This window comes from Aythya marila, assembly GCF_965140915.1.
Source record: "Aythya marila genome assembly, chromosome: 1".
Taxonomy (NCBI): domain Eukaryota; kingdom Metazoa; phylum Chordata; class Aves; order Anseriformes; family Anatidae; genus Aythya; species Aythya marila.
Genome location: NC_139042.1, coordinates 62657833 through 62676783, shown reverse-complemented (window position 1 = coordinate 62676783; position 18951 = coordinate 62657833). Strand labels below are relative to the sequence as shown.

The following is an 18951-nucleotide window of genomic DNA, read 5'->3' as shown; positions in this document are numbered from 1 at the left end:
TTCATTCATGGAGCATACAGGATGTCTCCAGAGATAACCTCCATCCATGCTAACCACAGCACAGACTGAAGGTGGATGTCTCTGGAGTCCCCACTCGGCAGACTTGTTTTACACCTCTTGGCTCAAGCTGGCCTAGTGTTCCTGATCACTTAGAGAAAGAGCAAGAACATGAACGGTCTGAGAGGATGCTCTGGTAGCACCACCCCAGGAAGTCCACCACAATGGGCCATGGCAGCCCCTGGAACACCTCCCCTCCTGAGGGGTGATGGGTGTCCCCACAGGAGACTGCTCGAAGCCGTGTGTTTCCAGGGCTCAGGTCCTCCGTGAACCCTACAACCGTTGTCCCACCCTCCTGCAGATGTTCAGTCAGGGAGGGATGCCGAGAGCATGATACCCTCCTGTCTAATGTTGAGTCCCGGCCATATGAGCCTGGGCCCTGCCTGCGGAGGCACTATATGGTGCTCAGTCCCAAATCTCTGTGGTCCAGGAGCAAGTATCACTGGAGCGAGGGCTCAGCCAAGGCAGGGGGATAAAGGCAGTACAGCCAGCCTGGGGAAAGAGACACCTGCAGAGAGCAGCAGACTGAGGTTTAGGCCAAGGAGGATGGACGCAAACCTCCATGAGCTGCAAGTATATAAAGTTGTCTTTGTTAAAATTAAAGCAGAGACAGATCTGGTGAAGAATAAAGACACTGGAAGCCAGCACGGCTTCCCTCATGAAGGTAAATAAGGTCACAATCTATGAACCAGGACATTTACAGTTCATATAAAGAATTCTCTCTACCTTATTTTTTTAACATGGGGGTAGAAGGCTGAAGTAGCAGGGAGCAAAGCTACTCTCAGCAGTTTCCAGAGATGATAATAAGAAAACACAGCCCTGCGAGACACGGGTCAACAGGACTGAGCAGCTTAATTTTGTCACAAGAAAAGAGAAGCATGTATCATGGGATTCACAGACTTACATTTACTTCGGAAATAAATGCTTGCCAAAATTTTAACTTCACCCAGCACACCTACCTATAGAACTGCTCCCAGGCTGCAGGACCCCTCCTTTTCCAGTCTAAAACCTTGATCTACATTTGGTGTACCTTTGGGTCTGAAACTGCCACTGAAGGCTAATTAAAATCTGCCACCAGGAAGGCAGGAAGACTCTTATCAGTGCAAAAGGCCATAAAATGGCTTTGACCAAAACAATGGACTAATTCTTACTGTATATGTGAAGTTAACATTAGAACCATCTAATTGCTTTTCTACTGTCAACATAGAATGGGTAACAGGAAGGAGAGGAAACAGAGTTTTTGCATACTTGAAGACTTCAAAAAGAAGACTGCAGCACAATCAAAAGGAGCTTTGGAATAATCATACAGATGGGTGGGAGAGAAGAGTGTTTCTTCCCACAGAAACGTTCAGTTTTCTGACTGCACACGTCTATATATAGAGAAAGGAACCTCTAAGTAAGAGGCGATTGTACAGCGTTACAAGGTTTGCATTAGGGATCTGAGGCTGAAAAAAGTAGGCTAAAATGAGAATTATTTTTTTTATAACATTATGGCATGTTCAATATATTAAACCCATGCAGTTAAAGCTTTGTCTATGCTTGAGATTAACACATTCACAAATGGCCAGCAATGACCACGTTTATTGCTACATTTTGAATCTGACTACAGTGTGATTATGAGCATGTGATGGTCGAATCCTAAATAGAGATAAGGCTAAAATTTGATGAGGTCTTGTTTTGCTCTGGTTTGTAACACTGCATCCCATGCATTTAAAATATGGCTGATTGTTTCCCATGAAGAATTGTTACTAGCAATATTATAATTACTAGCAATTAACATAAAACCTTTTTCTGGTCTGACCTGAATGGGATTAATTGTTAAAACTTGATGATTTAAAAGCTGGCACTCGTAAAGGTACAAAATCTTGGCCTTAAGAATGCCCAGGCAGGAAAGGTGAAATCTCTGCATTTCAGAAGTCACCAAAAACTCAGTGAGCACAGCACAAAAGAAGATGTGAGCAAAAAGAACCACCATAGAGGCATTTTCTCTTCCTATTTTTTTTTCCCAAGGATAAGTGTCAACATGAGGGAAAGGAATATTTGAAAGCCTTGAAAAATGTATACTTACTATAGAGGCTGCTAAGCTTATTTTTACTTCAATTTCATATGCTCTAAATTAGTTTAAAACAAGCAGGAATTTTTTTTTTCTTTTTTTTTTTTTTTTTAATCTGTAATAGGTCACTGTGCATACAAAATATAAAACCAAGAAAGGTTCCATTAATTATTGAAAAATCTGCTTCAGCTTATCTCTGCCAGTCGGGGCTAACCTATCTTAGGGGAAAAAATTAAATATTTAGCTTTACTAAACACAAATATTATGTAATTTTCACTTATACTAATATATGATTATAGCACATACTGTATGAAACAAGACTTCAGGATTCACTAAATGGTTGTAAGTCCCAAATTTAGTACACCACACTCAAAGATGAGAGGCTTCCTGAGCTTTTGAGTACAGTTAAAGCATTTTTGGGGGTGTAGTTACTTTTTTTTTTAAGAGTGGAACACTCAGTGAAGTTCTTACAGCGTATTGAAGTTGGTGTAAAGCCTTCAAATCTGCATTTGTTAGGCACTGTCATACCTGGAACTGCAAGGACCAACAAAACTGCATGCACATATAACGTTTTTCTCCTGTAAGTACTAGTGACAGAGATTAATCACTACCCATGAGTAATAACTAATATGGATAAAAATTTATATTTTCTTAACAATAACAAATGCTGGATCCCTACATGAGCATGCTTTGAGAAAAAAGCAACAACAACAACAAAATAGTTCCTGCAAGAACCATCAGAGTTGTAAAAATCAGCAAGTCCAGCACTAGGCTACTTACTGCTCATAGGCACCTCACATGATGCTTAAATTTTAGTGCAAATATTCTATGCATACGCAAATCACGATATACAATCACTTGTAAAAGCCACCTCACCAGAGCATATTTGGCGTGTGTTATTTCGTGACTGCCTTCTACCATGAAGGAGCTGGCCAAATCTTGGTAGGATCCTAAAGTGACTCTCATGCCCATCCTTTAAAAACCGGCGTTGTGACATGGATGCGTCTTCTTGTGTCTTCACCAAGTTAGTCACCAAAGGAAGAAAAAAAGCACCTCTTCAGAATTACGCTCTTCTGACACAATGTGAGGCACTCTGATTTTGTTTTAAAATGTCAGTGGAACACGAGATTTCTTTGTCAGATTCAAACACTAACAAAAAAAAAGGATAAAAAAAAAAAGACTCAGATTTAAAGAACTGGAAGTAGGTGCAGTTCAGTTATTTGGATCATATGTGCTCTTCCTCAGAAACCCATACCTGTTTTTACTACAAAGAAAATTGAAGAATCAGTTGTACTTAATGAACAGAAAATGCCAAGACGTTTTTTTCACAAAGCTGCAAGATCTTCTCAGTCTCTGGCACACGTCATGCAGCAGATAGATAGGACACCTTGCTACAGCTTGCAGCCTGTTTTCTTGTCCCTGGTGCCACTACTGTGAATAAAGGAGGCACAGCTCACATAAACAGCTGGATTACCAGAGGAAACTTTCAAAAAGAGGACAGAACTGTCTGTTTTTCAATGTTTCATCCCAAACAGCAGCTGTTTCCGCTGAGGAAAAGCCCCCTCAGAGCATCTAGCCCGTCAGCTCGCTCCAGCCGTGTGCTGCTCCCCAAAGCCACTTCTCATCCCAAGTAGCTGGCCCTACTGCCGAGGTCTTCACAGCCTTCTCATTACTGAGAGGGGAGGTCCAGTAGCTGCACAGAGACAGATGAGGTTTTAGTGAAGAAAGGCAGCTGAAAGTCTTTTGCAGAAATCCACGTTTTGCTCACAAGTTCACAAATCAGCACTCAGATGGGCAGAAATCTCATGCTGGGACTTGCTGCACTTCCTAGTCCTGTGTCTGAAGCGTCCCGTATCCCTCAGTGGCCTCCACCGTGTTTTATGCCAGCAAATTAAAAGCAAATACCATTGGCAATATGATGCTGTTAATTAGAAACTCCTCTTCTGTTCATTTACCCTGAGTCAGACTCTCGTCATCAAGCTCCTCTTCCTCTCCCCGAATTTGCTCAGAGGTGAGCCTTAAAGGCTGGACCCGATGATGTTAAGAGATCTTCTCCCACCTGAGTGATTCTGTGAGATGTGAGCCCCTCAAAGGCCGAGCCTGTCTCCGGAATCTGCAGGCAGAAAGGTCTCACAAGAAAAGCTTGAATCTTCCTGGGAGTTAACAAACAACTAATAGGAAGGAAGGGAGGGGAAATGAATCCCAGGCTTTCTGAAAACACATCAGGAAACCCTACACTGTCTGTTCCCCCTGTCTCTTTCAATGCAGGAGAGAGGAAATTGATAATACTGCTTTACTTGGCAGTCACATTTTCCTCTCAATTCTGTTTAACTATGTCCTGTATGGCTCCAGGCTTACCACAACCCCGTCCATACCATTATGCACATCAAACTGAAGAAGCGTTCTGAAATCAGGTTCCCAACTATCATTATTCTGAAAGCAAATTAGAACAGGCAACCTTTACTTAAGTCACATGGAAGTAAATATTAATTAACTTATAAAACACTAGTTTGAATGCACCTGGCTAGCAGGGGATAAAATGCTTGACTCTTGATATGAAATCATAGGTGAATGTGTCATTCTTGAAATGTGATGATCAAGAGAGGTAGACAAGTAAATAAGAATTAATGCATTTCATGCAAATGTCACTCGTGTTCCAAATTCACTATAATAAGCAGATGGACCACTGCATAACGCAGCTGTGCTACTTATCCTAGATCAAAGGCCTGCCAAGCTTATTTAAGTAACAGGAGAATTAAAAGGAAGGAAGGAAGAAAGGAGGGGAACATCCCAGTGGTGGAAAACCGCCGTGATGCACACCACCACTGTATTACACGTTTAGTGTTCATGCAAAAGAGGATGGCACTGAAATAGGTGCGGCACCAATATGAGGCAAAATCCCATATTTTATGGGGTTGCTCTTTGCTTGGGGGTACAGTGAGACAGATGCAGTGAAACAATGATCCCTGCAGAGATACCACCACAACGTGCTCCTTGCTGCTGAGCTTCTGAGGGGAGGTGGTGGATGTGGCTGGTCCTCCTGTCCAGCAGGCTACTCTTTCTTCGAGTTTTTGGGACACAGCAGCCTCTGGATGGCAGGAATTGGTCCAAATGTTGACTGGAAGGTGGGTGAGACTGCGCATTACCTTCCAGCAGCTGAGCCACCAGCTAGAAAAGTGACTGTCCTGGTGGTGTGCCGTGATGCCAGTGGCACGCGGTGGCCATCTCAGCAACAATTCGTGCAGAGGGTTATTACAGCGAAGCAAAAAGACGCTATCCTCGCTTTCCTCGTGTACCTAAAGCACACAGAAGATTGATGACTTGAGTTGTAAAGTTATTAAGTACACACAATCCAACTGAAAGCTCCCCATTAGCTACATCCCCCTCCGTAAAACAAGCTTTTAATCTTCTTTCGAGCACTCAAATTTGTGCCTAGAAGCAACGAAATTAATCACAACAATGGCTGCGGCAGCGCGCAATCAGGAGGAAACAGATGGTGTAATGCAGCGTTTTCCAAACAGCCACAGCCTCTATCTCCAGGAAAATAATCAGAATATTTTCCCTTGCTGTTGGCATTGCTGTAACAAAAGCTTGTATTAGAAGGGTTTCTTCTCTGCTCTGTACAGCATCAGCAAACTGCTTAGCAGCTTCAGGACGGTAGGATTCTTTGAGTACTACATGACTGCACCTCTCTCTTCTTTCACATCACGTAACCAGTAGCATTCGATGGGTGACACCTCTGTGAACATCTTTAAATGACCACAGACAGCTTGATGGAGTCAACAGGATCCTGGCAAAGAAACAGCTCTTGTTTTTCCCAAGCTCCATCTCCACGTCTGTTTCTGGTTGCAGGTGCAGTGCTGCACATTGGCAGTAGAAGCAGCCACACTGAATTACATCTGTATGTATACTCTCTCCAGTTCTTCCTGGGAACTGTCACAATATTTTTGTTAATAAATTAACCTCAAGTTTTCCTGGGGATCATTAATTTAAGCTGCCATCACTTTGATCACTGCCAGATTCTTGTTGTTCCTTTCATCTTTTTGTTTGTACAGGAGCCTTATCTTCAGGGAACATCTCAAATGCCCTAATGTGATTTTCCCCCGGATCCCAACAAGTATTTACAGACCCTTCCTTACATCCTGGCATGAAGTGCCAAGCTCTGAAATGGTCATGTTAGAGGACCAAGTATCCCTCCTAGCAGTACAGTGCAGGAGGCTCTGGGAGCAGAATCAACACCGCATTAGGACACAAATTTATGTTCCTGTGTTTCTTCTGCTCCTTAACACAAGTTAATCTTCAGGCCTGCTGATAAGCCACTGCCACCAGTGTTTTTCCATTTTTCCTTAAGTTTAAATCTCATTTTTCAGGGAAAAAAATGAGCTAGAAACCGTGGTGCCTCCTACACCTTGTACTTCAAGATCCCACCGTGCATACACCGTGCAGGAGTCCATCTATGAGATCTATATGTGTAATTTGTCCTGTCCTTTGTCCCTTGAGTCCCTGCAGGAAGCAGGTTCTGCAGAGAAACTTCACGATCAGCAGTGCCATCACATCCCACTGCAATCATGGGATAAGATAATAACGCAGAGGACTGCAAGAGAGATCTTGCATGAAGAACAAAAAGACTGTAAAAAATGTATGGGGAATTTGCACCTAAAGTGTATACATGGAGGTCTGAAATCACTGTTTCTTGGAAAAGTTTCTAAAAAACAAATACAAGGGCACATACAAGCTAACCCTGAATCCTTTAAAAAAGGAGCAAGCACCATGCATATCTCTCAGTATCAGTGCATTTGCAATAATAGCGGAAATTAAATGAGGGGGAAAAAAAGCACACCACAAAAGAGATCTGCTGTCCAGGTTTTTCTGCTTAAACATGCTCCATTAGTTGTCCCTGCACACAAATGATACTTGTGTTGTTGAAAACTGTAGTACAAACAAAAATCTAAATTGGACTCATGCTACATTATTGAACAAAATGATTGCTTTGCGCACATTAAAAAGATAACAGAGAAATTACTTCTAATCTGAAATGTAACCTGCTTTATACAGTTGAACACCCTTACACTGTAACAAGGGAATACTGATTGTTATGATGCTCAGTTCTGAGCTTTCTCATAGCCATACTTAAATGTTAAATTATGGCAAGTATTTTGCTTGTGTTGATTTTTTAAATTAAAAACAAGTTTATAAAAATTAATCCATGCCAGAGGCTAGCCACTAGGCTAAAAAAGTGAAGTGTCAGCCAGAGGCTGATTTTAAGCAAGAAAGAAATGGTAGCTGAGACTTCAGAGAGACAGAACTTGATATTTTTACATCCATAAATTCTACAGGGCTCTTGTAAAGGGAAGATGTTGAGAGAAAACTTGCCTGAAAACCTTAGAACTAAGTCATTACTCCACAATGCCAAGGAGATTGAAATACAAGAAATGACTCTTCCTTTTTCGATGGGGATGAGATTAATATCAAGTTCAGGTACATCTTTTGCCTATTTTTATACCTGTTAGAATTCAATAAGTGCTCTTATATTTCACTTTTAGACTTGTCTACCAGAATACTGTTTCTAAGAGAAAGCTTAAATAGGGCTCCTGTAACGTAATCTAGAGAATCTGTGAAGTGAAATCACATTTAATAAAATACCATGACAGACAAGTAGAAGCTGAACTGGAAAGAAAACTCAGAAATAGGTATTAATCAAAATATATCCAAGCAAACGTGAAAGCTATTTTAAACTCAGCATCTCCCAAAACCACAGATAGTGATAAACTTTCCCAATATTTTGACATTAACTTATTAAAGGTTAAGAGGTAAAAGAATTACTTGGTTTCACAAGAAATCTATAGGGAGAGCTTTAATTAAGTTACATGGGCTTATTAGATTAGATTTCCAAGCTTAATCCTAACTGAACGTGTCTGCTCAGACACAAACCATGATTGTACCAAGCCTCAGCATCAGATGAATATAAGTCAATCGGGGCTGAGAAAAATGGACAGCCTGCATTCTATTTATACTTGCACATTATGCTGCTGAACTGCAGCTGCCAGTCTTTCCTCAAAGCAATCTCTCAAAAAAGTTGATATATATAGTTGTTACCATAAAATAAATCCTAAAATCAATGAGGATCATTTTGTATCTTAAATATAAAACAAGAAACAAAAACAACCTTCAGGGCATAAAATGAGGGTTTCAACGTTCTGGAAGTGTTAATATTACATTGTAAAGAAAACTACAGAGACAGGTGAAGAAGAGGAACCCATTCAGGTTGGGATGCTCCTGCAAAGCATTTCTAGAATTTCATTTCATTGTTTTGATTAACTTCGTAAAATTAATCCTATGCTTGATAAAGCCCCATGCTTTCACCCACCTCTCCCAAGTCCATCCTGCACCCAGTCTCCTGTTGCTGAGGCTGCGAGTACAGTACAAGGCAAGAGGACAAAGAAACTGATGAGAGATCAAGAAGCCCATGATAGCACTACACAGCTTTGATGCCTGCAAACCATAGAGCCACGGGCAAGGGGCCACTACTGATATAAACCAGGTAAAACAACGGCTGAGAAAATAAATGGCTTAAAATGGTCAGTAAGATATATCTTTATTGGCAATGTCCTGTAAATATACAACAGTTTCAGGCATGTTGGCCACTCCCAGCACACAGACCCTGGGACACTGCGGTCATTCCCATCATGTGCCAACTACATCTGTATAAATAATTACTGAACTAGGGGGGAGAGGGTAAGTAGTTACCTTCAATATACATTCAGTTGTGCCACTGGAAGCTTTGTTCAAAAACTACCTGCATCTGTGTATATATGTGTGTATATACATATACATACATATGTATATATGCATATATATATACATATATATATATACACATAATATATATATATACATATATATACACATAAATGAATAATAAACACAGTCAACAATGTTGGCTGGCCCTCCATGACACCGCTCTGTGCAGAACTGGCTGGGGACAGAAAGCCAAACCTTGATGTTAAAATAATTTTTGTTTAAGATTACAAGTTCTTGAATTGTTTTCAAAAGAATGAGTTTGAGCTCAAAAGCTGTATCTTTTAACAACTACAAACAGCAAGCACACAGTACTTACTCACTGGGTTGATTTCCAGCAGAAGCAGTAAGAGAGGGAAAGGAGGAGTTTGTATGAGTTTATGCCACAGCCAGGTACGGCTCCTCTTCCCAGTCTGGTCTGCCACATTGGAGATTAGTGATCAGCTCACCAAAAAAACTTTCAGGACACTGCAAAACTGGATGGGTTAGATGGGTGATTTTCAGGTCTTTTCCTGGAGACAACACCTTGGACAACAACAAAATGCAGAATATGGTATCGGCTGCTGTTGGATCAATGTATCTATAGTCCCTAGCAGTGGTGGACCCTGGCTACAGCTTATATTCATTGATTCATAGAATCATTAAAGTTGGAAAAGCCCTCCAAGATCACCTGGTCCCACCATCCCCTACCACCAGTATCACCAACTAAACCATGTCCCCAAGCACCAGGCCCAACCTCTCCTTGCACACCCCCAGGGACGGTGACTCCACCACCTCCCTGGGCAACCCAGTGCCTGACTGCTCTTTCTGAGCAGAAATGTCTCCTCATTGCCAACCTGAACCTCCCCTGGTGCAACCTGAGGCCATTCCCTCTGGTCCTATCACTGGTTACCTGTGAGAAGAGGCCGACCCCAGCTCCCCACACCTTCCTCTCAGGTAGCTGCAGGGAGCAATGAGGTCTCCCCTCAGCCTCCTCTTCTCCAGACCAAACACCCCCAGTTCCCTCAGCCGCTCCTCACAGCACTTGTGCTCCAGGCCCTTCACCAGCTTTGTAGCCCTTCTCTGGACACATTCCAGGGCCTCGATGTCCTTCTTGTAGTGAGGGGCCCAAAGCTGAACACAGTACTTGAGGTGCGGCCTCACCAGAGCAGAGTGCAGGAGGACTATCACCTCCCTTGTCATGTTGGCTGGACTATTCCTGATACAAGCCAGGATGTTGTTGGCCTTCTTGGACACCTGGGCACACTGCCAGCTCATGTTGAGGTGAGCACTGACCAACACCCCCAGATCCTTTTCCTCTGCACAGCTTTCCAGCCATTCTGCCCCAACATCATCCCACTGGCCTCTGCCCATTGACCCATCCTGTCCAGGTCCCTCTGCAGGGCCTTCCTACCCTCCGGCAGATCAACACTTCCCCCAGCTTGGTGTCATCTGCAAACTTACTAAGGGTGCACTCAATTCCCTCATCCAAATCATCAGTAAAGACATTAAAGAGTATAATAAAGAGGATAAATCTCAAAAATCAAATGCATGCAGTAAAAAACGAATACTGTGCACCTACACAAGCAGCTGACATCATCTTGCCATAGCACCACAGGCCAGAAGCACCCTTTGAGCTTACTGTCTCTGCTACTGTGGTTTCCTTCTCAAAAGTGTTCGCTGCTGCCATGCGTTTCAGACCCAAGTGATCCTGCAGATCTCACCTCTTCCCTGTAAGACTTTAATTCTTTTCCCCGTTTCACAGTCCTCCCTTTTTAGTCTCTTCATGAACGGTTAATTAATAAAGTGAAAGAGTTTTCAGTTGAGTAGCTGCTTTGAAATTCTTCTGCATGCACCGTTACACTGATTACAAATTTATATGGCAGTAATCCACTTGGCACAAAAGAAACACTGCTATTAATACTCCACAAGGCTGGCATGCAGCTAGACGTAATACCTTTTAGAGATGTTTCAGATATGCTATAAAAATCCTGAGGCTGTAAGAACTAATGCCATTTTTCTCCAGCCACTGTTGTGATGCAGCACAGGGGGGTTTCTTCTGCAACTTTCTGAAGTGCCATGGGGATGAAAAAGTGATGTATCACACAAGTGCTTGGAGAAAGAAGGAGATTTTCATAATATTAATGAACACAAAGAATTCATTAACTGCTTATTTTGATGATCACTCATGTAGGATTCCAGCTAAATGGGATTTTCCCGATGTACAGATAAAGAAATTTAATTGAACTGGGATGAAGGGAGTTGTTACTGGTGGGACGGCTGCCAGTTTACTAAACACGGTCCAAGTTTTAGCCAGTTCAGAGTCAGTTTTCCTCATTCTGGCCTCATCAGCTGGCCAGTTCTAATGGACGTTTTAATTATATAGTCACAATTAAAGACATTGAAGCAAACAGATCTAAACACAGAGTAAGGGAGCGACCAAGGGTTTTTAGACCATCTGGAACTACCAATCCCTAGGACAAGTCTACGATTAAGTTTAAGAATGAAAAGCTCTTTGACAACTAAGAACCAACAGACAATTTCCTTCTGAAAACGTAAAACAAATGCTGTATGATATGCAGTTACTGTGGCTGTAATTCTTCGGAAGAATGAGAAGCACATTCCATCTATAGCATGTTATCTGCAAGCACCGACTGAATACAGCCACAGTCACACAGGCACTTTGTTGGGCCTAGCTCTGTGCTGCTGCCAAGGGGAGAATCCTGCTCTCAGGGTCTTCTTCCCCTTGCTTCCTTTGTGTTGGCATGTGTATTTCTGTAGCTGCAGTCTGAATCACACACAGAAATGTTCCAGGTAGGACAAGCAGGGCGGTGACGCGTGATGTGGCTCTGGGTTAAAGAAGCCAATAACCCCAGCACAAATTGTGGCATGTGGAAAGCTGCCGAAATCACAAATACCTAGTGATTTGCAGGTTGGGAAGATTTATCATCTTTATTTACTCAAGTGAGTAGTAATTTCTTCTTGCAATCTGTCCCTGTATCTTTAGGGTTCTTCAGCTGAAAACCTGACATGATTTAATAAAATCGTACTACTTATTACTAGTTATGGCTACACACTTAGAACCCATACAAAGGCACAATGGGCAAATGTATTGTTGAAGTTACAGTCTCCATATATATGATTACACCAAAATCTGTTGAAAGACATGTAAGATTTGGCAAATTAAATCTGTTAAGCAGAAATGGGCACTGATGAAATCACGGCTCCTTCTGACATGGTTTCTCTGCATGAAAACACTGAATGAAATAACACTGATGCTAAGGATAAAGAAAAAGTCAGGACATTACAAAAAATCATAGCTTGCATTACAGCAAAAATATTTTCCTGCATTTTCTCTCACATGAGTAAAGCCTACAAAGGGTACACCACGGGGATTCCCATAGCTGTAGAGCTGTATAACCAAAGGTCAATTCCAGTCAATATCCTCTTCCTCCCTCCCAGATTTTGGTCTTATTTGTCATATTTGGATTCAGAGATTTTTTTTTCCAGACAATCTATATGATGCTTCAAACTTGTCAGGTAAAGGTAGCGCTGTGTCTGCAGGTTTTGTTTGTTCCCATACAGAAGAAATATTACCCAGGCATGCTCTGTTTTTCATCAAGGATGTGTTTCCGACAGCTAAAGTGTGACAGCTACAACCATTACCTCATTGTTTCATCCTCGACTGACTCGATCAATCCTAGCTTGTCTAAGGAAGACAACCAAAAGCTGTAAGTGCAGCTACTCAGGAAGAGAAAGGAAGAATGCTTTTGCTAATAGACTGGTATTGGGGATGTGGTTTCAGAGATGAAGCAGTTGAGATCTTCGAGGAGTGTGATCTGCTCCAGAACGCTGGCATCGCTTCCAGGGGACAATTTTGATCCTTCTCTCACCACTCCATCTGCCATGATGTCCCTCTGCAATTAAACTGTGTGTGTTTTAGTCCCTTCACACATTCCCCACACACGCATCCCCTCCAAACTCAGGTGTTTCACTTGACTGTGTAGGAAACGGTTAGCAGGGTGTTAAACAATCAGCAGTGTAAGTCCGAACCCAAGGACACAGTTGTCTCAGGAAGCAGTCCTTTCATTGTGCAATCAAACAGAAATCACAGACTGGGTCACAGGAGCAATCTTTGATCAGATCTGTGATGTGTAGATGCCACTAGCACTGGGCTTCTCTATTAGTAATGCGCAGATCTGCATGGGATATCCTTTACCTTGTACCCTTAAATACAGGCAGCACATCTGGAAAATGTCGTGCATACTGACCTTCCCCATCAGAAGAACACATGGGATTCCCAGATATATCCTGGGAGTCAGAAGCAGGTAGGAAAATGAAACAGAAAAGGTGTGCCAGATGCTGCAGTTCATGTTAAGGATCCACAATAACCAAACATTTTAGAACTTCGCAGCAGCTCATCAATCCAAATAAATCCACATCAAATCAAAGTTATAGCAGGAAAAAAGGATGCCATCAACTGCAGAAACTTGGCAGAATACAGGTTTAACTATAACATATATAACGCTTTATTAAACAGTGAATTATACCATACAAGATTTTTTGCATCAAACTCCACTTGTGGCGCACCCTGCTTTGCAGCTGGACTTTGCTGCTGTCCTGGATACTTACAACAATTCTCTGAACCATTTAATTCTCTTCAAACATTTAAAACCAATGTGTGAAAACTTGGTGCTTTGGTGAAAAGATTTGAACCAGCAGGAAAATGTGTACCACTGCCACCAAATGCTAGCAGCCAGCCAGGCAACAGGTCCCATGTGTGTGGCCCATGTACCAGAGGACTGAGGACACTCCTGGAGCATCATCTCCACCCTCAAAGGTGCTCAAGTCTCAGCTGGACAAGCCTGCGATAAGCAGATCTGCTTTGAGGAGGCAGTTGGACTAGATGACCTCCTGAAGTCCTTTCCAATCCAAATTATTCTATCATCACCTTGATTATTTAGCTCCCTTGTTGTCAGCCAGCTGCATTCACTGCTCGTGCTCTCCCCAGAGAAAAAGAGAACAATTTTCAGTGCTTAATATATATAACTTGTTCCAATTTCCCATTGAATTAATAATTTAGCAGAATCTTATCTTCCTCATTTTAGAGTTATGTGAAAAGGCAAAGTGGTAAAGTAAAGCATTAAATTATTCACAAGTTGTTCAGACACATAGGCAGAGAAATGGTAGATACATTATATATTTATCAGTTGTTAGAAAGCACAAAAACTATGAGCAACAAAAGACAGAAAAGTGGTCTTCAAATTCATGTTAATTTTTCAGACACTAAAATGAGCTACAGCAAATGTATTTAAGGTAGATCTAAAGTCTGCACGAAGTTCAGTATTTGCCCAGTAAAACAGTTTCTGGCTGCTAGTGAAGGAACGAGGCTCTACCTTTGTACTGGCAGCATCTTTCGCAAAAGGCAATTAAATCCCGCTCAGTGGCAGCTCATTAGGTTATCATTGACTGATACAGCAAATTATCAATTTGTTCGTAATGGGTGGATAGTGCTACCACACGATGAACAGACTCCAAACCCTCTCGTTCTCCAAACTACCAACTCCATTCAGTTTCCTCAAATGAAGGCTTATGTCTCCTTGTTTCGGTGTTCAAGAAATAAAGAACCAAGAATTAATATTTAAATTGATGAATTTGAGTACTTTATGACTCTGAATAATCTCTACACATGACGACAAGTACAGGGAACATAATTCCCCATAACCCAGCCATTTGAAATGTATTTATCTTCCTACACTCTCAGCTGAACTACCTCTTTCGAATACAATTTAACCAGAAATAGATTTAAAAATGAAAAAAAAAAAACAAAGATTTGAAGTACCATCCTCAGAGCATTTACTACAAAGTAACCACGATACAGAACAAAATAGTGCAATATTTTTTGCCCTGCAACTTTACATTTTTTCATGATTTTTTAAATGTCCATATATTTTACACAAAGACCCTCTGTTAAAATTCATCGGGCTATCTGACCCCCTCCTCCCCCCAGATGCCCACAGACAGACATAGTCATTAAAGGATTGGCTGAACAAGATCTCCTTTCATTTCTGAAGGGGCCCCCTCTAACCGAGTACCTCGGAAAGTAGTCTTTATTGTCGGGCACCGAGTGATGCAATCCTTTATAGCAATAAAGATGTAGGATTCACTTCCTCCATGTCCTGACAGTCACGCCTCTTACACTGTTAATGTCCTTCCACCCGCTGGCTTTCTATGGCTTTTCATTGATTTCAAGTTCAGCAGGAACCACTTTGAACACCCAATACAAGCTCCACTGCCCCAGAGACAGTTTTCTATCCATAACATGGATAAAACCCATGTATTAAACCCATAACTTCTGCTTTAACAACAGCAACAGGACAGGGTAAAGGAACCTCCATCCTTGGGGCTTGATGAAGCTCCTCTGAAATGATGAATCTGGCCGGGAGCTCACTCCTTCCCCTGGAGCAAGCCCCTGGCAAACTGCCCCTGGTAGGATCTGGAGGCAGAAGGATGCCCTGCAGAATAAACGAGGCTGGAAGCACACGGCGGGCACCAGCCCATCAGCCTGGGGAAGGATGGTTGGTGAGACTGGCATGATGGCACAGGTGGCTGACTGAGATACCAGAATATATTGAGCAAAAAGAGAAATCTTTCAGGGAGAGGTGAGACGAGAAGGAGGCTGGTGGAAGGGAAGAAATGTGATACAGTAAGGCTGGGGAAACAACCGTGTTGTTGTGTAAACATGATGTTATCATAAGAAGCAACCTAATTACAGCTTATGTTGACATTAAAAGTATTGGCTGTCCAGGGACATAAATTGTAATCAAGTGTGCTAAAACACAGCGCAGTGGTGTGTTACCTCATTTCACATGATTTTGTAGGTGATGATTTATGGCCCACAGAGCAAAAAGTGCAAGGCCCTGGGGGAGGAAACGTAAGTCATCTGGCAGGCATGCAAACCTGGACGTACCGTCCTTGCTTTTCGGGGTGCGTGTTACGTATTTAAATCAAATACATGATTTAAGGCACTTTTCCAGTTGAAAGAATAAACCTGAGAGCTTGAATCTATTCTCTCCAGACTGCACCACACCAAGAACTGATAGCGTATACAAAGTAAGACATACAAAAACATGTGCTTCTCACATCAACTATGCGAGTATTGTAAATAAATAATAAAAATTAATAACCAGTCAACAACCAAAATGCCCTCAGTTAACATTTAAGATAAATAATTTAGCCTGCAAGATATTTATTATGGGTATAGGGTTCTGAATGGGGAAAAAAAAAAGAAAAAGAACAGAACAAGCACATTTCTTATGAAGGCTACTCATTCAGCACAGAGCTGCCATGTAATTGGGCTTTCCTGGATGAGAACAGGATAAATATTCATAGCTCCTACCAGTTGGCTTGGAAAAAGCTGAAGGAAGATGTCCCCACAGAAAAAGTCAACAAATTACTTACGCTTCTTCTTATTGTTGAGATTGATTACTTACAGATATGAAAGACTGATTACTTACAGAACGCACACTTTGTCTCTAGTTTAAGCAGTAATGCTTTTCAGATCTTTTTTCTCCCACTATATTTTGGATTACCAATGGAAAAACTGTAAATTACAACTGATAATAATGACTGAACCAGGAAGGAGGAGAAATTTAATGGCTCACTAAAGTAACTTAAAAATCTCACGCTAAAAATAACCCTTTTAGACACAACCCCTACATTAGCCTTTCAGGCTTATGTCATTCCAGATCACCATCCTATCACAGATTTATTTCTTCAGATGTAGCACAAAGTCATGCAAAACTCCATTCAGATTGTCAGGCAAGAATGAAGACACACAGGGAAATACAGGATATAAATCAACCACTGGCTGCACCTGCATCCCATTTGTTCACCTTGTGAGTTAAAAACCTGGTACTTAGCCAAATCAAATCTTAGTTTATACATACTAGCAATTTGAATATCCCTATTATTTCTATGTATGCATTTTTTCCTCTTCAAAGCCTGCTGAAAAATAGTTGAACATATATCTTCTATTTTTCTAAGAGGCACAAAGAACTTTGAAAGAGAGTTTGGATAAGCGGTGCCATGTAAAATGCAGTTATGACTACCTTTTACAGCAATGAAGCTAATTTTTTTTATTTTTATTTTTATTTTTTGTAAAACAGTGTATGGATATTAGATCTTAAAATGCAGCAGTCTTCAGCTAAAGGGGAAAGGATGAGCAGAAATGCCATGTTTCTAATTCATGAGACATCAAGACTAAGAACCTGATATAACACTCCCTGAAATCAACCCTAAAATAATAAATGAGGTCAAAATTAATTAACTTAAGCCCTGATAGAGTCTCAGTCCAGCAACTGGGTTTAATGGGCACAGGATCCACACAGACCTCTGTGGAAATCGAGTACCCTCAGTCCTATGTATGACAAATGGATCAAGAAGCATCTCTCTGCTTCACAAGCCACCAAACCAACAGCCATAAAGTTCTACCACAAAACACCCATTTAAGCTTTGAGGTTAACCCAGATGAGTGAAAGAGATGTTGCTGATGATGCAGCAACAGCAGAAACACAAATTAGAGGAGACAGCTGCAAAGACGAGGAGTTGCACCACACATCGGCTGGCTGAGCTGCAGAGCAGTAGCATGGTAGGCAGGCCCAAAATCACCACTGCCACAGCCATGTGGGAGCACGTGTGGCACAGAAATCATTGTCACAAAAACCAGAGTATTTGCCAGTGCTTTGGAAGCTGCAGATAAGAGCTCCCAACCCACCTCTGCCACTCCGTCTGGGAAAGGCTGGGCAGGATTTCACAGCAAGTGCAGAAGGGTCATAAGGCCGAGACTTCCAAATGAGCAAATGTTGTCTGCACAGAGCCAAACGAGGCAGTCATTTTCCAAATACACTCATAATAAAGGATGATATCACACTGACACTTATAAAAACTGTATCCAATTATTACCTAGGTAATTGAGAGCCAGATAATACTAGTACAAACTATATGAGAACAAGCTGAAAAATGCACACAGTCTCTACAAAAGGGAACTGGTTCTCTACAGGGGATAATCTTCCCTACAGCTGCTGAATGGCTTTTAAAGTGGACACTACTGAGAAATTATTTCAGCATGCAAGCAACTACATTACTTCCCCAAGTGTATTTTGCTTTTCAGTCATGCATCCTATGACACACAGTTTTATAAGCCAGTAAATTAGTTTTTTCCATCATTTATTATGCTGTCTTCATCAGCTGCCTTCAGAATCACAATTTGTTTTTCCAGCAAGTCTAATGTCTCATATCTGTTTTTAGAAATGAAAGACAATTTTAGATAATAATTGGGTTATTCAGACATACTTTGTTTTATCTTTGCAGTAAAAGAAGTTAATCCTTCTCTCAGGCTTACATAATTCTGATTATGGCATCTAGAAATAAAATACTCATTATGTTTCCAGACACAAGTATGAATATTAAAGTCTCCACTGCTTCAGCAGTACTGTTTCAGTAAACAGTGCTAATCACAAATTTTCAGCAAAACTGTTTTTAAGAGAAAATTATGCTTTTGCTACACTTACTTCTTCGTGGCAAAAAGAAATAAAATTGATTTCCAATAGACATTCTTAGCAGTCAGTTGAAATGTTGCTTTTTTTGGTGATAAAAATGTTAGAATCAACTCTAGTTTAAAAAAAAAAAGTAATTCATTGAGATTTGTTTTTTTTGCTTTTTACTGACAGCTTTAGAAGAAAACTGCCTTCTGATACAAACACGGCTAAAACTCTGGTAAGAATAACTTTCTAATCCATATACCAAAGGCAAAGCTAGGGCAAAAGATGTGCAATTGCTTTCAGAAAGCTTCAATAAAAATGAAAGCTTCAAAAAAATGAAAACTTCAGAAATGAAAAAGCATTAAAAATGCTTGTTTCAACTTTTTTTTTTTTTTTTTTTTTTTTTTTTTAATGGGCTTAATTTATCAGGTGGCAATAAGGTGGTTTATTACCAGCAATCAAACCGATGCTCAACGTTAGAAACTTTCACTTGGAGAAACTGTAGGTTTGTTGGCTCACCAT

General features: G+C 41.1%; 1 protein-coding gene across 8 annotated transcripts in view; it reads right to left on the bottom strand.

Annotated features, from left to right (window-relative positions):
* MCF2L (MCF.2 cell line derived transforming sequence like) overlaps positions 1-18951 on the bottom strand; it is a 155027-nt gene that overhangs the window by 97914 nt on the left and 38162 nt on the right. Inside the window, exons 1-2 of one of the 8 annotated variants that reach the window (XM_082763789.1) lie at positions 3366-4220; positions 2987-3259 (exon numbers count right to left, since the gene is read on the bottom strand). The exons of 6 other annotated variants lie outside the window; for them this stretch is intronic. In XM_082763789.1, coding sequence (XP_082619915.1) covers positions 2987-3107 — 121 coding nt within the window. In that variant the 5' untranslated portion in view covers positions 3108-3259; positions 3366-4220. Of the gene's footprint in view, positions 1-2986; positions 4221-18951 lie in introns of those variants that run through there. One more of the 8 variants, XM_082763795.1, reaches the window with a different exon arrangement.